A 26,164-nucleotide genomic window follows, 5' to 3' on the forward strand; every position below is an offset into this window, starting at 1 on the left:
ATGGCAGCAGCCTATCGTGTAGTGGTGAGCAGTGTGAGCTGCTACAACAGTGTTGTAGTAGACCGGCGCACTCACTCCCATGCTGTGCACTACTGCTCAGGGCCATGTGGGGCACTGTCCCAGGGACTGGACTGTACTGTCGCACACCGTGGCACCTGCTCAGAGCTACTTATTGCACCTGATCCTGCATACACTGACCCAAACAATTTACCCACACACTCCCATAACATGATCACCCAGTTACTTCCTAACCATGGTAAAATTAATGTTACCATGGATTCTAGTTATAATGGTGGTCTTGAGAGGGCAGGCAGCAGTGGCAATTTGTGTTTAGGGGAAGACAGCCCCACGTGGCGTGGTAAAAAGGCCCCCACTAGCGGAGGATCGACTGGGAACCTGAGCTCCTCCAGCAGTCTGAAGGATATTACTGAGGAGGCCATCAACCTGGCCAGTGGTAAGCTCAAAGAGTTTTCTTTTGACAAGCTTCGCCTCTCCTCCTCCAGCCACGTCACCTTCCGGAAAGGTCGTAAAGTCCGTCCTGACTCTTTCAGTCGTCGTTCCACTGACCTGGAGATCATCTATGGCCACTTCAGCTCTAACATCACAACAAATGGAACAATTAATGGTGTGACGAACGGCACAGTCACTTGTAATGATGAGAACCTGCCGCCATTTGTTCCAGGGAAAGGAGCAGGTCTTGAGGAGACAAAGCTAAAGAACAGCACAGGCACCTTGTCAGCTATCAGTAAAGTGGGCGGTGGATCAACAGGCACCCTATCGAGTATTGGGTCTTTGGACCAAAGTCTGAACGCAGTGGCCTCCCTGTACCGCAATGCCTTAGGAGAGGAGAACCTCATTGCCCGTCTGCTGGAGAAGACACGAGCGGAGGCAGGCGCTGGGGGAGCAGGTGGGGAGGACATCCGTGCCTGCCTTGACATCCTACTTAAATGTTCTGAAGACCTAAAGAAATGCACTGACATCATCAAGCAGTGTATCAGACGCAAAGCTGGTGGAGGGCCAGAGGAAGGAGGAGCCAGTCCTGACAGTGTGTATCGGGCTGTGATGACCCGACTTAGCTCCTATTTAAAGAGACTACCTCTGGAGCTGGAGGGAATTGGAAACTTGGGAGGCAGTGGGCAGGGGGGTCAGGGTGTGCCTGGGAGTGGGCACAGTGATCTGACTGAGCTGTTCAACACTCTTCACTCCATCCAGCAGGGGCCGTTCTCTCCAATATTTGGGAATGAGCAACCTCCTCGCTACGAGGATGTGGTGCAGTCACCTCCCATCCCTAAGACTGTTCCTCATTCTACACCTTTTTCTGCCTCATCTGTTTCATCTTCCTCCTCATCTTCTTTGAAATCAGACTCCATCCATACCAAACCAGTCCAAAGCTCTCCGTCCAGAGCCACTCCACTTACCAATGGACTACAACATCCGCATCCGTCTTCTATCACACAACACACACTCTCTCCCCCATCTGTCACATGCTCTCCATCCAGCTCCTCTCCAACACACTCTCCTTCCCCTCTTCGTACCTCCCCGACCCCACAGTACACACACACTCCTCCAGCATCCCCCATGGAGGCTCTTTATATTGAGGAGGAGGAAACGGATGTGGGCAAGACACCAGAACAAATCTCACAACAGACACACGCTCCAATCACAGGGATAAACATCATTCCTAACAAAAATGGGACAACTTTGGGTCAGCACATGCACCTTTCCCAACCCCACATACTCCACAACTCTTTGCCGGCCAGCCTTGGCTACAGCCCCACTTGGCCTTCCTCTGCCTCATTAACAGCCTCAGCACCCAAAGCTGTCTCACACAGGAATGATGACATTGACAAGCTGCTGATGGACTTGGAGAATCTGTCTCAGAGTATGAGCAACCCCAGAAACATGGAGCCTCCACTCCCAGCCAAAACTAGGAGGAGAGACGGAGGCCAGGGAATGATTTCCAGTGAGGCCCCCACTCAGCTCAAAATGGCCCACTTCCAAGTCCAAAAGCCAGACAGCCACCTAGCCATGAATGGCCCTACCTCCAGGACTCCCCAGAGTCTCATTCCCCATGGAGAGAACACTGAAGCTGTGGTGGGAGAGGAGGAGGATGGGGCACTGCTGTTGAGGATCCTGGAGAGCATTGAGAGTTTTGCCCAGGAGCTGGTGGATTCTGGGGCAGGGAGCACAGGGAGTGCTGAGAGGAACAGCGGGAAGGAACGGGAGGTGATGAGGCTCCTGCAGGACACTCTGGCCAGCACCGGCAGGGCTGACACCCCGCTAAACCCACCAGCTGCTCCCACCACTTCATCCATGCACACAAACACTGTCCCGACTATACCGCCAAAACAGTCCCTGGCAAATTCACCAGCAGTTTCCCCTGCACCGACACCTATAACTGCAGTATCTGAAGCTGTTTGCGATGCTTTATCAGAACCTGCACCCAAACCTACAACTGATGCTGCCCCAAAACCTCAGTCTACACCGATACCTGAGCCTACAACTGAGGTATCGTTGGCAGCTGAAAAAGTGACAGAAGTTGAAAATGTGCCAGAAGCTTCTACAGGTGAAACTATTTCAAAAGCCATCCCTGCACCTGGAGGCTTGGATTCCTCCTCAGATTCAGCCGAACCTACGCCTGTGGCTGCACCAGAAGCTCCCGTCCCTGCTGCCATCCCAGTTGTAGTTGCCGCAAGAGATGCTGCCGTTGACCCTACCGCTGTGAGAGACACTGGTTCAACCCTCCTCATCCAGCAGACTCCAGAGGTGATCCGAGTAAGTGAAAGACACACCCTAAAATTAAAGCCACTGTCAAATGCAATTGACAGCCAAAGAGCCAACCAGACATTTACAGCACATTGTAGTTTCAGACTCCAGGCAGCTGCATGATTACCCATGTATCAGCACAACTATCAGGTTTTATTTTGCACATTTATTATATTCAAAACTCCTCTTGGATTTAAAAGAATAGGAATGTTGAGGGGTTAAATCATGCAGTGTCAGAAAACTGCACATCCTAGACCTAAATGATTATTCTTTGTGTCTGGTCCACGCTGGTGGAAACGCAACCAAACCGTGCCGAGTCGAGTCGAGTTGAGCCGAGTAGTGCTGGTGGAAACGCGGCTTAACTCACTGCTTTGTAGATATCACTTTTGGTATTTTGATTACGGTACTAAACCAATCTGTTGCAAATAAGAGTTAGAACAGAGAGCAGAGCTGGGACACCCTTTTTGGTGACTTTGGAGGATATTCTATATGCTGTGCAGCTTTGATTTAATTCAGGCTTACTGTAGTTGCGCATAATAAAGATGTTTAATAGCAGTTAGTTTAGTTGAGTAAACTGATAATATTAATTAAGGGTCTGGGTGATAATACAGCAGCAGCAGCATCATCCGAATACGTACTTTAAATGATACTGTCACCATGCTGTAAGAAGTAAATAGACTGAGAGTGAGAGTGACAGACATACAGGAACCAAGACGCAAAGTGATTGACAGCATTAGATTGAGAACAGACAGTTTCAAAGAGAGACGCTATTACTTTCAATTCATGTCATGTAAAACGCCCAAGCGCTGTGACACAACGGGGTTGATGCTACTGTAATTGATGGGCTGTGGTGAATAGTATTCATTAACTGTGATGAACACGCTCATACAGTTTCCCTATCTGGGCTTGAATAAATCGCTGGCACTCAGCATCATGGAACAGAACAGTTCATTGTGTTAGGAGTGGCTCTTTGTTGACTTTTCCTGGTTTCTAACTTGTGTTTTGAATCGAGAATGTGTATATGTGCGCGTGTGTTAGCTCTCCTTTCCACCTTGGGGAATATTTAAAGGTAATTTAGGTTTTGCTACAGAGGGAGAGAGAGGGTGAGCAATTGGAGCGTGTGTTTTTATGTGTCTGTGACTTTGTGAGCACAAGATATTGTAGTGAATAAACTTAGAAAGGGGTTACCTCAGCGTGTCTCTGATGTGGGTACTGCACATTGTAGATTCAGGTAATTATGTATGACACACAAACACACAATGACACCTACACAGAATATCAAATCATTACTCATGTTTTTCCTCTCTCCTTGCCTCACTCCTTTTATGTTTTTCCCATTTACTAATCTGTTTGTTTTTTTTGCTCTCCCATCATCCCTCCTTCTCCTCACCGATCTCCCACTGCTGTTTGTGTGTGTGTGTTTATTTACTGACTGTGTAACCTTATGCCCTGCTGATATGTAGGGCACCTATTTATGAGGTTACCATGGTAGCTGCCACAGTCAGAACAGAACAGCCAGCACCCGAACACATCATTACACGATCTCATTCCTCCTCCGTCCTCTGTCTGCCTAACTATTACTCTTTCCCCTCTGCTTTTGTTTTTCTCCTCCTCAGCCTCCACGTCTCTTGTAACGTTTTGCCATTCTTGCGCCTTTCGGTCTTTCACTTTATGCTTTCCTTTTTGTCCTGCGTCTGTGGCCCACTTGCTTTTTTCCTTAGTGTCCTTCTTTCACCTGCAGTCAAGACGTCAGTCTACGTTGACCACCACTTCCCTTTCTGCCCTGTGATTGGCCGCAGTGTTATTTTGGGAGCGGTGAATAACAGTTGTTGCTGTGTGGAGGGCAGAGCAACCCAATGAGAGGTGCTGATTGGAGCACAGCAGGAAGGTTGGGGCAAAGTGGGGTAGGATGTGGGGGGCATCTGTTGGCACACTGAGTGTTAACGGTATCGTTACCCTCAAACCCCCTCCACCCCTGGCAGAGCTAGGTGTGAGGGAGACCTAAATCTGTCCGCCCCTCTGTACTATGGCATCCTGCTAACAGACTCACTGTCGCCACAGTGTAAATGAACCTGCATATATGTGTGTGTGGGTGTGTGATGGTGTCCATGTTTGTTTGTGTGTTGTGTGTGCATCTAGACTTTCTTAAATGTCCAGGTGTTCATGTATGTGTCTGAAATTATATATGTGTTCATGCATATGGATGTGCATGCAGATGTATTCAAATGAATCTCATTTAATGATTGTGTGTTTGCACAAGTGTGTGTGCGTGTGTGTGCGTGTGTGTGTCTGTTTGTTGGCCCATGGGTAAGCTGACCCAGTGCTACTGTGGGTCACAGCTGAGTTTGGGAATAGCTCTCCGACACCCAATACCAACTCTGGCACTCTGGGAATTATGCTAATATGCCCTGGTGCCAAACCCCTCCTCCTGCTTCAGTTGCACATTAAACCGCCAATCAAACTATAAACAAGGCAAGCCCCCTCACACACTAGTGAGAAAATGCCCTTGCACTGCCACACACAACTACTTACACACTCCACCTTGGAAATTTGTAGCTGTGTTTTCCTTGGCAGTGCCATGGCTTTGATGGGAAGCTGTGCTAAGCTCTCCGGGATGACACTGGCCACTGGCAGTAGCATCCTCATCTGTGTGTGTGTGTGTGTGTGTGTGTGTGTCTGTGCACACATTTTTTTTGGTGGTTCTTCTGCTGGCAGACTAATACAGCACCTGCACCTGTCAGAGCACACCCATTAATCTCCATGGAGACAAGGAGGTCAGCTGATATAAATCAGACTCTACAACAGTCAAACTCAGAGCGGTGAAATGTGGCAGCACTGATGCTGCAAGCAGAGTCGACTAAATCTCTCGTGGTACTTTAGGTCAATGGCCTTTCAGTGGCAGTTGGTCAGTCTTTCTCCTCCCCTCTCTGTGTTTTTGGGAAACATAAGATGAGATATTTGAGAGCACATTGCCCTTCTCCAAATTTGACCTGTGTGTTTTTGTGTCAGTAGGGTCGTTTCAGTGCAGCCAATAGTGACATGATTTAGAGACACGTCCACCCTCCTGGCTGTATCCAGAGCTGCCATTCTGATGGCTTAATTAACCCCCAGCTGATTTGAGTGATTTTACCAACTGCTTTGAATGTGTTGCGAGGCTAGAATAGAGCTAGTCAGTTACGGTTAGGCTCAGGTTAGGGTGTGCTGGAGGGTTTCCCTCAGGTAACTGGTGAGGAGTTGGAAGCGCTTCACTTCACACTTTCTGGACCCTAATTGCGACGTCTGCTGAAAAATGAATCATTTTTGGGTTGAAAGTGGTAACATGGCCATTGCCAAATTGAAAGATGTCCTTCAGTGGAATTAACTGTCCTTTGTGGCGGCAAGGCGACAACACACCGTGTGAGTGAATTGACTTTTTTGTCAGAAAAGTGAGCAGCCTACTGTCTCGTAGTAAGACTGCAACACCCACTTCACTCCATCAAAACTTGCAGATACGATTACACAACCCCCAAAACCAAAGAGAAATGCAGCCAACTGTAGCTGTGTAATCTGTCTGATCAGAGGTTTACCATTCACTTAATTATAATTGAATTGCTTTGTGGATATACCAGTGTTTCATAGTCATACAGTTCAACTTATTCTCATCTGAAAACAACAGTGCAGCAACAGTCCTCTTCCATGAGTCAGTGTTCCTCTTTTCCTGTTCGTGTTTGTTAGCCAACTGAGGAAAAGAACTATTGACCTTGCAGACAGAAACCTACCACTTTTTGGCATAAGGAGCCTTGAAAGTAAGATAGAAGGAGCAATAAAAAAAATACGCGTGGAGGTAGAAAGGAAATTACAGAAAGACGGGACAGCTGAATGAATGAATCCCTTTGTGAGACTGCAGGAGGGAGAAGTTTTTTGTTATCGGAGAAGTTGACTTAGAGAAAAGAGGAATTCATAAGGAGCTATAGAAGAAGAGGAACAGGCAATGAAAAAGAACAGAGATGCAAAAGAGACTCATACTGGGGGAGGGGGATGGAGTTGGGGGGGGGGGGGGGGGGGGGGGGGGGGGGCTTGCAGTGTACAGTTGTTGATTCTGGGTCGGCGAGGATGACATCATTCCTCGGCTTCTTCCACAGGAAATAAGGTCACAGCAGGAACCTCGGCCAAGCGGGGAAACACGCCTGTTTCAACCTAGGTGTACAAGCACACAGATGGGCGCATTCATTTACACACACACACACACACACACACACACACACACACACACAATGCACTCCCAGAAAGGGGCCTGTGTTGCTATGAGAGGACTTTTCCAATACTGCTCATACCATCCAAGGTTAGCGTGGACAATGGAATATTCACCACACACACACACACACACACACACACACACACCCGAGTTCCAACACATACACAGGCACACACACTCAGAAAAAATGGTGGACTTCATTAACATTTGGCCACACTCACACTCACACTCACTCACACACACACACACACACACACACACACACACACACACACACACACACACACACACACACACACACACACACACACACACACACACACACTCACTTTTACGTAAGTGACATCATGATTCACCACTCCCAGTGCAGGCTGGGATAGCATCCAACTGCTGTTTCCAGTGCAGTGTGCTCTGCTGGAGTGTGTGCACTTGCACAGATGCTTGTATGCACACACACACATGCGAGCAAGACTTTTTTTTTTTTTTTTTTTAATGCTCGTCACTCTTTCATCTGAAAAGTTTGTAGCTCAGTGGGAGGCACAGCTGCATAACTCTGTGGGCCTCCCTCTGAGTCACCATGGAAACCACCACAACATGTTTATGACCAGTAGGTAGCTGGTGGGACTCCCCTACCCCAGAATATCAGTTGCGCAATCTGATTGGCTGATGGGGGCTCAATCGCAGAATCATGGCACCAGGGGAGATCAAATGAAGACTGGATGTGTGTTAGGTTTATTTCAGAGTACTGACTGTGTTGATGTGGGTGTGGCTGGCTGTGTGTACGTGTCTGTATTTGAGTATGTGTGTTTGTTTCCATGTGAAAGAGTTCGCCAATGTCCCAGAACATCACGACTCGGTAGAAGCCTGGGTGCCGCCCACCCCTCCCACCCATCTCCGTACAGTCTCCCTGCTTAACCTCACCCTCCCTTTGAACTCAGCCTCCACCCAGCTTCACCCAAACTGGGCTGGGGGTTTTCTCCAGAAAACTGCATCAGTGTGAGATAATCTCACTGGTTAATCAAGACAAGAGTGTGAGGATTTATTATCTGAAAACATTTTCATGCATGCTTTCAAAACTTTTAATGCACCAAAAATAATTCAGAATGAATTAAATAAAAACTGTATGCTTGTAATGTTGGCCTAATTAGATTAGTTTTTCTTATTTTTTTTTTTACAACTGAGTTACTGCACCAGACATAATAATGTGTCATTAATTACAAATGCATGTTTTTACTTGTTTGGAGCCATTTGGTGATCTGTTAGCATACGGTTTTCAACATATGAACCTCTCACTCTGTCGTCTAAGGTGATTTCAGGATTTTAATTTTGGCAGTGAATGATGAGAGATGAGGGAGCTGGAGCAAAGCGTAAAAGGCCTCCAGACACCAGCATCCTCTGTCAGACCTTGGCTCTCCTGTAAGGATTGGGTGTTTGACAATAGTAGACATGGTAAGAAACAGAGAGCTGCCACCCTCTAGCGACTCCCAGCCCTTGCAGGCCAACCTCACAATTGTTTTTTCTTTATATGAGGAGGATCTATAGCTCCATCTACAGGATGATCTGTGAACTAACACTGGGATTTCCTACATCAGAATTTATTGCCCAAGTAGGTTTTCGCAAGCTCTCCCATTTCTTAAACTGCTTTTAACTGATTTTAATCAACTTTCCTGTCTTGAAACAATGACACAATATGCCATGATTGTGACATTATAATGAAGTGACTGCTGAGAGGAAAGGATGGTGCAAGATACAGAGGCAGTCGTCTTCTGTGGAATGCTTGAGTGAAATAGTTTACTGGGAAATTGCTGTTCAAGGTGAATGGTAAAAGTATGTTAAAGTGGTTTGTTTCATGCATCTAAATGGTTTGTGGTTTAGGATCACTAACAAGGCAACACACTGTACTTTTTAGCATCCTACATCCCTCTTCTTATGCATATTCTAATGTGCATTCTTCAGTGCTTTCTGACCATCTCCTACTAAGATTTCTTATCAATATCGCACAGCCACAGCAAAATGGGCAATGGCTTGTGCAGTGACTACATCTTAATGCTGACACATTTCTCCCTCCTGACATTCCTGTCTATCTTTACTCCTCTCTCTGAAAACGAGAGGAAACAGGAGCTCATCTGCTCTGCCATTGGCTGTGTGAAGTCTCTTACTGCACTCTAGTGACAGCTCTCTCACTGCAGCTGCAGGCTGAGGCCCATCAATATTGCTGACGTAGCGTAGCTTGCTTACTCTAAATCCTAAGATAGCCATGGGAATGTAATGCAAAACTTGCCCTGATAGCTATGAGAATAAATATAAAAAAGACTAAGCTATCCAGTGAAGGCATCGAGTATGTTGTTATTAAAGATTACTTGTTGACAAGCTGCTGTTCCTGCTGAGGGAGGTGATTTACTGGGCAGCTTTTTTTGATGATGTAGCTGAGCCACCCTCCTGGAAATAGACAGTAAAGTGACACAAGAAGTGAAACTGTCGATAAATCCTGTCATTGCATTAAACAATTCCTCTTGTGGTTATTGAGGCAACTATATTGCCTTAAAATTTCAAGTTTATGTTTTATTGTGATGCAGTTATTCAGAATGACATGCTGGAAGAGTACATGTAGGATAGAGCTTTGCAGGCCAAAGAGAAACTGCAAAATAGTAAAAAAAATATATATATATAATATATATATATTTATTATTTGAAAAAGTAAATTACAAATGTGTTTACTGCACTATTGGCTTATAGTTACTGTTATTTTATGTTTAACTATAAAATATCCTTGCTCAGACATGCAGTGCAGTAACTCGCACCTTCCCTCGTGCCAGGAAGAAACATGATAGATCTCATTTGTTTCATGCATACAAAAACTGATTTGTAAAAACAAGACGTCGCAGTCTTACAATGGGCTATGTGGCCCCTTAGCTGGGGGCAACAACCTGCTGAAGTCCCCTCTGGTCTGGCACATAACCCCCCTAAAATAAGTAAACTGTTATTTTTACACAGCTGTATTTGTATGTATTAAATAAACCAGGTATAATGTGTTGGTGAGCTTTAGAGGTGGAGTTTGTTATCATTGGACTAGCTGGCTGTTTGCCCCCATTCCCTATGTCTTTCTGCTATGCTAAGCTAACGGATGCTGCATGTAGTTGTGTGTATTTCCCAAAATGTCAAACTATTCCTTTATATCCCCATAGGAACATAACACATAATTGGTGTAGTCAATTGGTGCCACAGTTGAAAGTCTGACTCGGCATGAGCCTTGTGAAGTATGTCTGTTATCAGGTTTGGATACTATTTGGAGATGAAGAGATGAATAAATGTGCACTTTTGGAAAAGTGATCGATTGAATTGAGGCATTTCTTCATCAAAAGTCATACCATGTAGATATGTTGGGTTGTAGTGTGTTTCTACATAAACCTTCAATTGACTTCAATCAAACTGGCACCAAAGTCTGGCACCAAACGGAGGATTATAATATTTATATGATGAAGTCATGACTCTTCTTTTTTAGTTTCCTTGGGTATATGGTTAGCTTGATTAGCACCAACTGTTTGCAGAAACACAGAGGTGCTATGTAATTAGAGATAATAATACCCACAACAATAACGCTCCGCGAGCATTTAAGGCTAAGTAGTAATTAGATCACTGATGTGACAAATTGGAGTGAGTGTAAACAGCAAATGCTGCAGAATTGTGCTAGTAGTCGTTGCTACTAGCAACAGGATGTACAACGCAAACCAGCTGGTGGTGTTTTTATCACAAAATGTTGTGTGCTGATGAACAGCTGTGTCTTTAACTGTTCCAATGTTGTCCTCCTCCCATTCAGATGTGAGGTAGACCATGGCCAGCACTGAGTCACTTCAACTGTCACGGAAGCAGCACGCAAGCTCGGTTAATTGTCAGCAGTTTAGGGAGGAGGTTTCCAAGGCAACTTAGCGTGTGTGTGTGTGTGTCCTTGAGAGGAAGTGAGACTGGGAATAAAGAATAGAGCAGCGATGTGAACTGCATTTCCTGTTGCTGGCACAGTGACTCTGGGAGCATTCCACCCGCCACTCAATCCAGGGAAAGGGTTATCGCCATGGAGATGGCATTTGGCAGGCCTGGTCTAAAGTGAGCGTGTGTATAATGACAGAGATGGGGAGGAGGAGTCGCCTATCTCATGTCATGTCAGGTCCACTGGACAGTTAGTTTTCACTGCAAGTATTAAAAAAAAACATCACATAAAAATATCAGGATAACTTACATAAGAACTCACACTTGTCAATAAAGTAATCAGCCTATTGAAGACTTGATTTATAAACCTGTATTTATACTTACTGGAAAAGCAAATAAAAACATGTGTAAATAATTTGATAATTTTAATATTTAGGTTGTTCACAGGGTCAAAGTATTTCCTATGTAGTTCTAAATCATATTATAACGCATTAAATTGCAAATTAGAAAATGAAACAATAATAGAAGTGATGTGATTGAGCTGTCTAGTTAAATGCCTGATCATAACTCTACCAACTTGAGTACCTAGTGCATGTGTGTGTGTGTCTGTGTGAGTGTGTTGCCATGTGTGCATCCATGTGTATGTGTGTGAAGTCTGCCCAGTGCCTGAAATAAAAATAAACATGAAATCGGTTGCTATATTTACACAGTTAATTTTACACACAAGCACATAGCCATTTTCACAGAGCAGGTGTGTGTGTGTGTGTGTGGTTGTGTGTTTAGGAAGTTGTTATGTTCACACTATTCAACCTCTCTGAAAGACTGGAAGAGGCAGTTCCTGTTAACTGGATACATCAAGACATATGTGCACGCACACACACACACACACACACACACACACACACACACACACACACACGCAAACACAAACACACACACACATGATATACCAGACAAATTAGACACATGTATCAATGCTTATGTGCTAATTAATCCCTTTAGGAAGGCATGTGTGCCCGTCCAGTGTGTATTTAACAGTTGGCCAAAGGCGACAGTTGTCATTGGACAACTGATCCTCCGCTTTGCTTCCCCTGCTCTTCCCATCATGCATTTATGTGATCAATGCCGTGAAGGCTGCTGACTCACCTGTTCCTATAGCAGTGGGGTCGGATTAGGTTTGTGTGGTGGGCGGAGGAAAGCATTTGCAGACATAACACTCAACACACACTTATACACACCTGTTGCTCAGTCCCACCCCACAAACTTCAATCAGCTTTTGTGCCCTTGCTTCCACATTCCTCTCATCCTGTCTGCCTGCCTTTTCTGTCCTTGACTGAGCATCTTAAAGGAATACAATAATTTTTAAATTCTTACAAATATCAATTAAAACATATTTATATGACTGAATGAATGAAAAAGAGCATTTGTATTTCTCAACATTGTAAGCTAAATATATTATGTACCAATATCATAGTAATTTAGATTTTGTTCTTTTTTAGGATTAGTCCATGTATTAAAAGACTATAATGTGACATTTTTCATTGATTTTGATCATTATTATTATTTATTTTGGCCATTTGTGGACAGCAGAGCAAGCTTTTGACACAAAATCATAAAGTAAAGTCGATACAGTGAACATGTTGGCAAACAGTTGCCTATTTACGCATCCAGCAGACACAGAGCAACATCGGAGCTCACGTGGAGTCATGTTTCTGACCACCTGATCTACGCAAGTCCATTGCACGGGCCATTGCAAGTCTGTCTGTGTGCCTTATGGTAGTAGGTTGCATACAGATATGTATGCCCCAGATATGGGGTTGAAGAAAAGTTTAAGACAGAACCAAAACGTTAAAGTTTTGGGCCAAAAAAATCAAATGATGATGACGATGATGAATCAATGATGCTAAAGCGCTGTAAAGCTGGGGGGAACTGCAGAGTCAGGTGCTTATCCTCTGTGGGCGTACCCCTAGGAGTGACCCCTTTCACATTACAAATAGTCATTACATCCATTGTTAGTAAAAGAATGTTGATTACTGCAGATTTAAGACAATATAACATTATATACAATATAATACAATAACATACCGTACCACCTTGAAATTTAAAACCGTAATTCCAGGTCTTATTGTCGTAGCATTTTATATAGAATAGGAGCAAATAAAGGCATGGGTTTGTGCGCCCACAGAACTGATATCACACATCATTGCTGACCTTATGTATCTGTCCCATTAGGAACAGTTTGTCCCACACGTTATTTTCATGTCACCTGAGCACACTGCAGCTACTGGCCCGCATGCTGGAGTAGAAAATCTTTAAGCAGTTGGCTCACACAGTATCCTCACAGTCTTCACATCTTGGTAATTGAACCATTTTATTCATTTTGCTGATGTGCCAGCTAGAGTAACAAATATTCTAAAAGCTGGAGTCAAGTTTAAGTCTCACAAGACTGAGAGGCCGGTACTGGGACCAAGCAGGGGCTTTTTGAGAGGGCAGGGTTACACCGACTGTCAGTCAGACAGGAAAAGAGCACACAGCTGCCCGGTGGCATCTGCGTTGGCTCCCTTTACACACAGACAGTCACACTAACACAGTTACATGCACACACACGAATCTCTTTATGCAGAGATTTATGATATCAAGTGCGTCGCTACAGTTGATGAGGTGGTGCCGAGGAAGTGGCGGCAACTAACTTTCAGTGATCGGCCCGAGCAGCAGACACGGGTGGGGTGGGCGGTTGGGGGTGGAGAGGGAGGGGTGAGGGATTCAACATGACTTGAAAGGCTGGTGAGATGGCAGTTGTGCGATCCTCAGATTGTGCTCATTTGTTGATAGACACAAGATAGTGATTGTATTATGTTTCCCCCTGCAGCACGGAGGTGAGAAGTGAACAGAAAGAAGACTGTGTGTGTGTGTGTGTGTGTGTGTGTGGGATTGGTATTTGACCTTGGCTTTCGTACAGAGTCCAGTTGCTCCAAAGAATTCAGTAGGGCGTACAGTGAACTGAGAGGAGTTACCCTAAAACCCAAGGTGACTCACTTAATTTTCTGGAAAGTCACATGGACACGTTCTGAATGTTTTGGACATGGCTAGTGAGAGAGAGACTCATCTGTTACTTGCTCTATCCTGTTAATGATGCACAGATATTAACACAAAGTGATGAAATATATCTGTTTTGAAAGGTTTTCAAGGCCCCTTAGTTCTTAGGCCACTTTCCAAGGAGAAAATCTGTTCTCCTTAGTTCCTGTCAAGTTTTCATCCAACAGCAGTGATAAATGTATCCCTCTGTCTCACTAGTTACTATACTAATGGAGCCCATTATAGCACTAGAGGGCACTAGACTCTCCATCTGATGCTGCTCTGAAACACAACCTCAGTGGCATCTGTGTTTACTGCGCCAACAGATTCTGAGAAATTGATGGTTTCCTTTTCTTTGACAGTCAGCGGCAATCATTGATATACAGTACATGGTGCAATATGTGTAAACAGTTATATGGCAAACATTTAGTTTGGTGTCTTAGTCTAGGAGGGATTTTATCTGGACAGGATTAAAGAAGGGCACGCCTGTCTGTCCTGAGGGATCCCCTCTTGCACTGTCGGGCTTCAGATTGGTGCTGCTACTGAAGTGGCACTGGCTTCATCTGGCAGCGTGGGAGGAGAGGGCAGATTTAGGGCTTCCTGGCAGATGGAGGATGTTGTATTGGAAATCTATACTCTCATCTATTTATAATAACTATTGTTTAGCTACTACTATATATGTTACTTTATCAAGGTTAGAAACATGTTTGTATTTTTACTTCAGAGTATTCTTTATGTATAAGAATTCAGTTAATCATTCATTCAGTTAATCACTTTATCACTTAGTAGATCATTACAAAAATAATTGTAACTATTTTGTAAATGAATGATGAATCATTATGTCATTTTTGTAGCAAAAATGCCGGAACTTCCCTTGTTTCAGCTTCTCAAATGTGAGGATTTGCAGTTCTTCTTTCTATTATGTACTAGTAAACTCAATATTTTGGGGAAGACATACAAATAAGAAGACATCACCTCGGGCTACAGGAAATTATGATGGCTATTTATGCCTTTTTCTATCATTTTATAGAGCAAACAATTCAACAGTTAATGGAGAAAATTATATCAGATTAATCATAATGACAAAAATAATTTTTTGTTGCAGCCTTATTTTCTGACATTTTATTTAATAGCATAATCAGTTATTTAAAAAGATGATCAATCACAGTAATAATTATTAGTTTCAGCTCATTTTAGCTGTTGCGGTCTATAAAGAGTTTGATTATTTAACAAAATGGAACACTACTTTAAGTCTCCCAGCAATAACCAACGAAATAACTGTATGTCAACAGATTTAACAGGTGCTTTGCCTGCTGATTCATCACTACATCCCAAATTACCTCTATGATAAATATTTCGGCTTACTTGTCCTTTCGGCTCATGCTGAACCATCCTTCCTGTGTGCGGAGAAATTATTTCAGCCGGACTCACTTTGAGTTGTAACGTCCCAGTAGCTAACTTTAGTCAAAGGCAGGGACTGAGGAGGACCCCCCCCCCCCCCCAATGCTCAGGACAGCCGGTTTGCTGTGTGTGTGTGTGTTGCCAGATCCCGGCATGGCTCATGTTTCTAAGTGCAGTTTCTCAGAGCCCAGCTTGGAGCGGCAGGCACCAGTGAGACTGCACCAAATGCATGCATCCAGAGCTGACCGGGGGATACCACAGGTTCTTTGCCCAGAGAGAAGTTGCTGTTGGAGCTGTGATTGGCCAAAAACAGCCCAGTACCATGGTTCTGCCTCCTGCTCTGCATTGTAGCACGGGAGTCTTAAGGAACATCTCTTTGTACAGATACACTGCTGGACTACTGCTTTGGGAGCCTGTACATACAAGTGGAGCCTGGAGGAGAGAGATTTTGTGAGTGAGTGATTGCCAAAGGGTGTTTTGCCAGAAATCAAACATATGCCCTCCTGAGGTGTTTGGCCATTTTTTTGGTTCCTGGATATCTGAGCTGTTAAGTGGACTTCTTTGCTACAGTCCGCTCGATTTCCTTCCCAGCGGTAGTTTGGTTGACGGGCAAGCTGGTCCGTCTGTAGTCGCCGTGTCAGTAGCCGCACCGGTGGCCGTGTCTGGTGGGGGGTTTCGTGTCTCAGCCCCCACCATGATGATCAAAGAGACGTCGTTGCGCCGGGACCCTGACCTCAGGGGGGAGCTGGCCTTTCTGGCCAGGGGGTGTGACTTTGTCCTCCCCTCACGCTTCAAGAAGAGACTTAAGTCCTTCCAGCAGCAACAGGTCAGTCTGTGCAATGAGCAGGATGGACAGGGTGCAGGTTTGGACATGCATGCAAGATGAGAAATATGTCAGATGCACAAAAATACGCTCACATCCAACAATCTCTAAATGTAGGTCTCTTTCTTTGTTTCTTTCTTTTACACACATAGGCGTACACAGATGTTCATATATTATACACACACACACATACAGTAGATTCATCTTGTTGCTCTCATACACACAGAGTGACATGCCAGGGACTACAAACTATTCTGAGGCAGATACCAGCAGGGTATTAATAGGGCAGGAGGTGCAGGAATAGAGTGATAGAATGAACTCTGTGAAGGAGAGTGGGAGGGGGAGGACCGCTACAGCTGTCCTGCTCAGTACACACAGGTTGGAGGCCCTTGTGAAGACACACAGCAAATACACCATGCACCTGGTTTCAGACCTTTCCATTTCACTAAGTTAATTCTGTAGCTTTTTGCATCACCGCCCTTGAACTACAGCAAAAGTGTCATCACTCGTTTCTTGTAGCGTCAGTAGCTGCCTTGTGAATTAGATAATAGAGTATAGAGTTGATAATAAAAGAATTCTGTTCAGAGCTCTCCCTGAGGACAGTCCACTGTGTGTGGATGCATTTTTTTGTCTCTGTTACATGAACTGAGTCTTGTCTTGCACATCAAATAGAAATAGCTGTCTGGAACTCACTGAAGCGTTTTTCTTCTTTCCTGCTTGTCATTTGATTGCAGAAAGCAATCTAAATTCTTGGAATTATTGTGAAACATGACATAAAGATTTAAAACTTGAATTTTCAGCGAGTGCTTCCCAATGTTAGACATATTATTCGTTTTTTCTAATGTAGGCCCATTTTTGCAATCCATAGTGTTGTTCAATTTGTGTAGCGCTAATGTACATTCTTTATTGATGTGCATACCAGTGTGTGTGCACAAGGGCTTGATCAAACTGTCATAAATACAGTGGTACTGCTGCCGTGTGTGCTGTTTATTTGCCTCTGGAGTTAGTAAAGGTTTTAAATGAACAGCATAGTTTTATGCTACCTGGAACTTTTTCTGCCAAACAGTAAATCAGTCTTAAATGCTGAGTGCTTTGTAGTGTAGTGCTTAGTGACTGACAGATTGTAAAACAAGTCTCTCATTGTTTGTATGTATGTTTATGACTCATTGGGAGTTTCCACCACATCCCTTACATGGGTCCTTTTATCCCCAATAAATGAAGTTGTGTCTTGTCTACAGCTTCGGGGGCAAGTTCTTTATCTCTTAGCATGTTCTTAGTTACTTCCCATAAAAATTAACATGTATTTAGGAAAAGAAGGGGATTTATACATTTGGATCAGGTCAAAACCATGCAGCAATATAGCTATAAGTGCTGAGTCAGTTAGTATTCAAAATGCTATGCAGGAGTGTGGTTTCGTCGTGGAACAGTAAGCTGCTGTAACTGATGAGCAATTTGCAAATACTAAGTGTGAACCCACCACCACAGACAATTACCCACAACTTTGCTTGTCCATTCCCACACATGATCTCCCCTCTCGCTTTTCAGGTCCAGTCCAAACCAGAGAAGAAACCAGGCACACCTCCACCAGCCCCCGCCCTGGCCACAGCCACACCTGCCCCCACACCACGCTCGCCCAGCCCTCCTCCGGCTCCGGTGATTGTCACCCCTCCTCCCCCTGCCATCAACATTCCCAGGTTCTACTACCCCCGTGGGCTCCCTGCCCTGGGCCCGGCCGCCAACCACGACGCAGCCATATCTGCCATTGAGAAAGCTTTCACTGAGTTTGAGGAGGAGAAGGCTGACATATATGAAATGGGCAAGATCGCAAAGGTGAGCAATTTAACAAAGGAAATGACAAAGTTCAGAATTCTAAAAAAACACCATTTACTGAATACCTTTTTAGTATAACAAAAGCTTAAACATTTACTTAATGTTTAACATTAACATTAATATTAATGTTTACCAAAGTTTACCTACCACACTGATTTATTCCATAAATATTTTCTGGAGACAGTTTTGTTTCTCATTGGCCCTGGTTGATACAGTGCTGTTTTTATGCTGCCACTCCCTTTTTAATCAGTGCCATCCCAGATTCTAGGAAACAGACAATGTGGTAAAGTACAGTATGAAATGTTTTTTTCAGAGTAAGGTACTGAGTTATTTGTGTTTCTGCTCAGGCATGCGGGTGTCCACTCTACTGGAAGGCCCCCATGTTCTACTCAGCGGGTGGTGAGAGGACGGGCTTTGTCTCCGTTCACTCCTTCGTGGCAACCTGGAGGAAGTAAGACAGACTTCTTTTTTTTTTTTTTTAACTTTTTATTTATTTATTTTTTTTGCAATAAACAGCAGCAAAAGCAACAACAAAAAAAACACAAACAGGTGAGGGCTGGGAAAAAGAAGAATTACAGTAAGCCAGGGCAAGAGGGTACAGGTACAAAATTTCACATAGAGAACCAAAGATATGATTGCTAAGAGTCTATATGGTTACAGTAGTCCCATTTTTCCCAGTATTTATCCCCCTTCTCCTTCTGGAGTCGAAGTGAGAATGTCATCTTTTCCATTGAGCGGATGGAGTTGATTATATTAATAAGAAGGACTTTGTTATCGCTTTCTTGCTTGCAGCCATAAAGATCTTCAGGAGGTATTTGTCACTTTTACAGAGGTCACTGGGGATTTTGCCCAGGTAGAGGAAAGCAAAAGAAAAGTCTGGTTTCAAGTCCAGAGTCTCTGATATTAAATGCCCCACTCCTCTCCAGAAAGGCTGAATATGTGGACATGACCAAAAGACATGAGCATGGTCTGCTGAGGCAGATTTTTCCAACAAGAATCTCTCCAAAAGAAGGAGTTGGTGGTGGAACACTGGGTTAACCAGACTTGATGCCATTCTTCTTCTGCTAATACTATGTTAATTTCTTTTTCCCAACATTGCTTTATATAGACAGTTGAGTTTTTGTTCATTGAAGTGAGACCCTTATATAGTTTGCCTACAATGGCTTTAGAGTTTTTTAAGTTATATGCATCAATTAGTATCTGTGTTATTCTTGAGGGTTCAACTGAATCAATGCTCCCTATTTCCTGCAAAAAGAAGTGGCAAATCTGTAGATACCGGTAAAGGTCCTCTTTGCCTAACTCAAATGATTGGCATGAACAAGACAGACTTCTTGTTCATCCAAGTCTTAGAAATATTACATCATAACTCCAATCAGGTTATGATGTTAAATGTCTCCCAAAACTTCTCCTCTCCTCTCCTCTCCTCTCCTCTCCTCTCCTCTCCTCTCCTCTCCTCTCCTCTCCTCTCCTCTCCTCTCCTGCAGGTTGTTGCACAGTTGCCACGATGATGCATCAAGGTTTATTTACCTGCTATCCAAACCTGGCTGTAACTACCTGGAGCAGGAGGACTTTATTCCTCTACTGCAGGTAAACGTCTTCACCTTCACCATCAGTAAATCAGATGACTGAGTAAAACATTACACAAGCTCTGTGCTGCCCTCTGTATTTACCACAAACTTCTAATCTAAATGATATAATTTGTACTTTTCCCGTTCCTTCTGTTTTCTTGATTAGGACATAGTGGATACACACCCTGGGCTTACATTTCTGAAGGATGCACCTGAATTCCATTCCCGCTACATAACAACGGTAAATGGCATCAAAACTGATTTCAGTCTTTTTATATTTCATAATAAGAATGTATTTTAACATTCTCCATAAAAATAACTGTAAGTAACTGAGGAAGTTTTGATTTACCTTCACCTTTGCTTAATTATCTCTATTATGAAACCTTGTACTTCCTTCCTTTATACTTAATATTGTACCCCATTATATGTATTTGTCAGCTTTGTTTACTAGTAGTTTTACATATTTCATATAATGTATATGTATTATTATAGATTAAACTTTCCAACATAAAAAAATGAAATAAAAATAAAAACCACCTTGACTAGCTACAACTATAAAGTCAGCTTACATTGTAAATGCATCAGTAATAATAATCCACCAATGAAGTATAATAATATAACATTAATCAGTCATTAATAAGGAGTTTCACTGCAGATCAGTATCAGATATCAGAGACTTCTCAGAATTTACTCCTACATTGTCAGCAATGTGTGTGGGGGGGCATGTATGTGGATGGGACAGCTGCAGCACGAGCTTTAGAAGTCGATTATTTTTTGTGTAGCAGTGCAGACATGCAGAGAAGTCCACGCTGCGGTACGTCAGCGTGTGATGACATCATGGAAACACTGATGCCCCCTACAGCCCGCTGCAGCACAGACCCCGACCCTGTACATGCCCATATTAAGACACTTCCTTCAGTTAAGGCCAGCTGACCCGCTACTGTATGAGACATTAGTAGCCCTGTGAGGTCCATGTACCAGGAAATGGGTGCTAATCCGCTCTTTACTAAGCCTACGTGTTTTGTTTCAGGGACAGCGCGTCCGGACCCTTTTGTTTCCATTGTATGCTAAATACCTGTGTCACTCATGCTACTGTATGAATGAAGAATACAAAGTACAATTCCAAAAATATAGATTCTTGTTGGCATATCTCTCTCATGGCAAGGTGAGAAATATATTCAATAAGTCTGGATCAGAGTTCCTATATAGGTACCATGCTAATTTCGTGCTATATTCATAGACTGAAAGCAGAGTCCATCCAGCCTGACGGCTCTCATCAGTGTCAGAGCTTCTGGATCCCTTTTTAGACTCCCATTAGATAGAAAAACGTTTCATACCCTTGTGTCATCTCTCAACTTAACTCTGGAACTGTAACATGAGCACATATACCCACTCAGGACCCAAATTATCTTAAAATTCAAAATGCTCTTTTTTCTAATTGTTCTCTTTTTTTCTTTTTACTGATTTGTGTTTTGTATTTATGATGTGCTCAAATGCTTTGTGCTTTTATCTTGTGTTTTGTGTTTCACTTTTGCACAACCAATTGCCTTTTGGGGATAAATGAAGTCATTGATTGATTGAGAATAGAGGTGGCAAATATCATCCTAATCTCTACGGTATTATTGTGGAGCTTTTACATTCAATTCTGTAATATTTACATCATAACTTTCTGTGCCTTTAACACCATAAGACTTTATGGTATAACCTAAGTGTCTTTTGACTCTTCTTATCTACCTACCAGAAAACTATTCACTCATGCTAATCAGCACCATTTTGCTACTCTTTTATCCCAGGTGATCCAACGGATATTCTACGTGGTTAACCGCTCGTGGACCGGTCGTATGACCATGATGGAGCTGCGCCGGAGCAACTTCTTACAGACTTTGGCCCTGCTGGAGGAGGAGGATGACATCAACCAGATCACTGACTACTTTTCCTACGAACACTTCTATGTCATCTACTGCAAGTTCTGGGAGCTGGACACCGACCATGACCTCTACATCGACCCCAAAGACCTAGCAAGATACAACGACCATGGTATGATCAGCTTTAAGAGCAAAGGGTTTACTTTCCACACATGGTGGTTGTTCTCTCTAAAAATCAAGTATTTCAGAAAAAGAATGTAGGCCTAAAGGCAAAACAAATATTATTTCAAAATCTAAAACATAAAATCAGTGACATGAAGTCGTCAATATGAAGCCAACACCCTCTATCAAAGGACAGAGCACAAGTGAGAGGGGACATGTGCTGTACAAATTAAAAGCATATGACACCTCTCCCTGCTGTAGGCAAATTTGTGCTTTGTGATATTAGGCTCATTTTTTTTCTTATTAATTTAATATGAATTGGATGCCAGTAAAGAATCAGAAGCAGACTGTCTTTGGCTTTTGCACATTCATTTTCCATTTGCTGGGCCCTCACTAGCTATTGCAAAAAAAACATTATCTGTTTGTCCAACTCTCAACACTTTCATGCTGTTTCGTGTGCATTGGATTACACTGTTAACTGCATTACACGATCATTTAGCCAAAATTTAATTCACTTACTCACTACTTACGCAAGTGAGTGCACTGTGTGCGCAATGGTCTCTAACAGTGTCCATTTGTTTCTGTGTATTTGAACGAAATCACATTTGCTGATTTTTCTCATTCTCTCCTCTGACAGCATCTTCAAACAGAATTATTGAAAGACTGTTTTCAGGGGCCGTTACTCGGTAAGTGGAAACACACACGTATAAACCGAGAGGAGCTGATTACTTCACCAGAATGGCAGTACTGAATGTGAATTGCCGTGCCTCTCTTGTTTCCAGGGGTAACGCTGTGCCGAGAGAGGGCAGGATGAGCTACGCTGAGTTCGTCTGGTTCCTAATATCTGAGGAAGACAAGAAAAATCCCACCAGGTACCACACAGTTGCTTGGTTCTGTGTAACTGAGCAGCTATCTGTGCATCTCTGCATATGCTACGTTCCAGCTGGATGTCACATGCTTAATTTGCATATTCACTTCTCCCATAGTTTGTAGTGTTTGCGTCTGTATGTGGTGTGTAACTCTGTGTGCATTTTTCATTTCTCTCTCCAGCATAGAGTACTGGTTCCGCTGCATGGACATGGATGGTGATGGTGTGCTCTCCATGTTTGAGTTGGAGTATTTCTATGAGGAACAGTGTGAGAGGATGGAAAGGATGGGCATCGAACCTCTGCCTTTCCAGGATTTGCTCTGCCAGATGCTCGACCTGGTCAAACCTGAGAGCCAAGGTTAGCACCAGTACTAGCTCACCCTTGGGGCTTATTAATTATTTCTCTTTATGGGAAATCCAAACCCAACCATCACCCTTTTTACCGTACTATCGCTTTTTACCTCACTGTCATTATTTTCCAGGTAAGATAACCCTTGGTGATTTGAAGCGCTGCCGGATGGCTCACATATTCTTTGACACCTTCTTCAACCTGGAGAAATACCTGGACCATGAACAAAGAGACCCATTTGCTGTACAAAAGGTGCATCTCTTATATGTAATATTCAGTTATATTATAGGAGCTGTCAATCCAAAGGTAAATCATTTTTTGCCAATACCTGTAACATACTCATATTTTTGGCATGCATGTGTTGTTCCAGGACATTGATAGTGAAGGTCCAGAGCCATCTGATTGGGATAAATATGCTTCAGAGGAGTATGAGATACTGGTAGCAGAGGAGACTGCAAATGAGCAGCTACATGAGGGGTACGGCACACACACTCACACTTACATGCATGCCTGCATGCATTTCCCAAGATTGGAAATGCAATCAGTCTTTTGAATAGGCTTAGTATAAAATGTATGCAGTAACAATTAACCAGTTCTACTCTGTGCTCCCAGGTCATTTGATGATGACTATGAATCAGAGGAGCTCCAAGTCCCTGGAGAGATTGGGAATAAAATGGAAAAACTGGTCATATCTGACCTGTCAGCATAAAACTCATTTCCTGGAATTCCTGGGCTTTTCTCTATGGAAAACAAACAGGAACAAAGTGACATATGGCCCCTTTGGATGGATGCATCAAAAAATACATGGATGTAAAGACAGAGAGAGACAATGATTTTGGCATCTGTTTTTCAAAGACTCTGGAATCTTCTCAGAATGGACTCATCAGTTTTTGTGTGTGTGTGAGTGACCTTAAACCAGTACTTTTCTGTGGCTGGTGCAATAACGCATCTGTATTCATACAGAAAACAATGTCACTGCCTCCAGCTCTTCACTTCTGAGAGAACAAAGCCAGTGATGAAAGGAAAAGTGTACAATAAGCTCTAAAAGGAATCAAGGAAAAAAAACTGTAATATATTGTAATTACCATTGTGAATGCTCTACTGACAATCCTGCCAGAAGACAATCACCTGAATTTTCAACTGTCACTGTGCTAAAGGTTGACAGACGGGTAGACTGTCAGTTACACAAATAGACTCCTAGTTGGAGAAACAAGGAGCCACAAACCAATAATTATAGTTACAGGCACTGCCACTGTCACCAAACATGATGCATACAGACAGACACTGCCATTAGAAAACTGCTGCCTGTGCAGCTTGTCACTGTGTTCCTTGTAAAGGAAGTAGTTAAACCTCCAGTCCCTTCAGGGAGGAATCATGTAACAGGTTGGGTGTTTGTAACAGCACCTCTCAGTGGTCACTTTTTGCTACTGCACACCATTAGTGATGTGCACGATGCATTAAGGCCGGGAGAGTTCAATTCACCACACAGCCTGAGCTGCTCTATTATTAGTGCGGCATTATCAGCGCTCCACCTCTGGACTGCCATTGTAGTCATTTCTAAAAAGTCTCTGACTACAGGGGCAGAAATGTACCAGCCATACACTTCAGTACACTGATTCTTTATCAGGTCACAGTGAGATGAATGCACATGAAATGATGCATGCTGACAAACATATCAAACTCTCTGGTAGAGTTGCCCACACACATTTCCACCTGCAACAGTTGTAATAGCGCAATAGATACACATAAGAAATGTGAGTTGCTCGTGTCAGTCTCATGCAAGTATCAAGCACATCCCACTGTATGTTTTCCTCACATCCTTGTTGATTGTGTACAGTACCTGGTAATTACTTTGATCTGTTATGCCAAAAATGGTCATTTTTCTGCATAAAAATCTTATTGACCTAAACCATTTGTTTATAAAATGTTCTGATGTCCATTCTCCCCATGACACAAATCACTATGGATGCTTCTTAAAGTGTCATTTCACCCAAATTATGAAAAAAAAAAACAACATTCTCATAGCTCTAGCGGTATCTAGCCTGCAGATTGGTTTGGTTTTATTTGCCAAAGTTTTAGAAAAGGGGGGGGTCTGTGTGTGTGTGTATGAGTGTGAGTGTGTGTCTGTGTGTATGTGTGTGCATGTTTGTATAACATTTTGATTAGGAATAGGACAGCACTTGTCCACAATGGCTTCAAATTCTGTGGCATATACCTTCTTTACTGGCACTTACTGTACACAGAGACACTTACACACACCACACAGTAGTTTCTATTGAAAGGGAAAACGAGAGCTAGTGGATGCTGTAAGGCCTGAAGGACCTTGAGTATCCCCATCTGCTCTATAGCCATTGTAAATGTGCCTGACTGTGTATTAAACTATATTATTATAAAGATTACATTAACAATAAGCCATTATAGATATAACGGCTCTGAGTATTGATGTATTTTTGATGGTTTGTATTTGCTGTGCCACTGTGTGGCTCGGGATAGGGGGGTAAATTATGTTAGATGAGTGTATGTTTGTGTGTTCGATGCACAGTGGATTTCATCAGCATAAGAGGGGGAATCCTCTGGGAGACTTATCTGACAATCACAAAAAGTATGAGAGACATCTCATATGGAGACCTCTGAGACTTTCACTGCTGTGGCCACACAAACAATCACACACACTCAAGGAGATCCATCCAGACAGTATTCAAGAGGAACTGTTGAAGGCAATGGGGTGTCTCCGGTTGATAACTTTCTGGCTCTATGTAAAGTGTTCTGGTGCTCACACATGCAGCGTCAGGTAATGAAAGAAGCCATGCAAGACTTTTATTTTGAAATTGCATCTCTACTGTAAGAGGTAGAGTGAAGACTTTTACTTTGGTGTACTCTCTGTGCAGAGGAGACTTGAGTACGCTGAGATCTGTTCAAATCCAGATGGTTGTTGTATTGGCATGGTTTTCTTTCTCTGCATCACTTTTCTTTCTTTCTTTCTTTTTTCTTTCTTTCTTTCTTTCTTCATACCTTCCTTCCTTTGCCTCCTCCGGTTATTTGTTGCTTTTGTCTGAAGTTAAAAAGTTTAAATAAAGATGTTTCAAGAATATTTACTCTCTTTGAATATTCGTTATGGTTGCCCCATACGCCTCCCTGCTCTGCCCTCAGATACACAAACATCTCTCTCACAGATGTTCGTCATCATTCCCTCCTTGTGTACACACACTGTGTACTGTAAGTATGTTTGTCTGCACTGGTGCGCAGTAGAGTGTACTTTACAGCCATGAACTGCAAAGTGCCCTGTTTGTTTACCTGAA

The 26,164-nt window shown here is 43.2% G+C and overlaps 1 protein-coding gene across 2 annotated transcripts; it reads left to right on the forward strand.

Annotated features, from left to right (window-relative positions):
* On the forward strand, positions 1-25,956 carry ppp2r3a (protein phosphatase 2, regulatory subunit B'', alpha). Of its 2 annotated transcripts, none has more exons than XM_070842289.1 (12): positions 1-2,775; positions 17,769-18,053; positions 18,401-18,504; positions 19,538-19,640; positions 19,788-19,862; positions 21,415-21,658; positions 22,286-22,334; positions 22,431-22,520; positions 22,699-22,874; positions 22,999-23,117; positions 23,236-23,342; positions 23,478-25,956. In XM_070842289.1, exons 1-12 carry the CDS (start codon positions 1-3, stop codon positions 23,572-23,574), a joined length of 4,224 nt encoding a protein of 1,407 aa, XP_070698390.1. In that variant the 3' UTR covers positions 23,575-25,956. The 2 variants fall into 2 exon arrangements, with proteins under 2 accessions (XP_070698390.1, XP_070698391.1); XM_070842290.1 differs by lacking the exon at positions 1-2,775 and adding an exon at positions 16,095-16,226.
* Positions 25,957-26,164: the final 208 nt, after the last annotated feature.

The sequence above is a fragment of the Pempheris klunzingeri genome, chromosome 13 (genome assembly GCF_042242105.1).
Source record: "Pempheris klunzingeri isolate RE-2024b chromosome 13, fPemKlu1.hap1, whole genome shotgun sequence".
NCBI lineage: Eukaryota > Metazoa > Chordata > Actinopteri > Acropomatiformes > Pempheridae > Pempheris > Pempheris klunzingeri.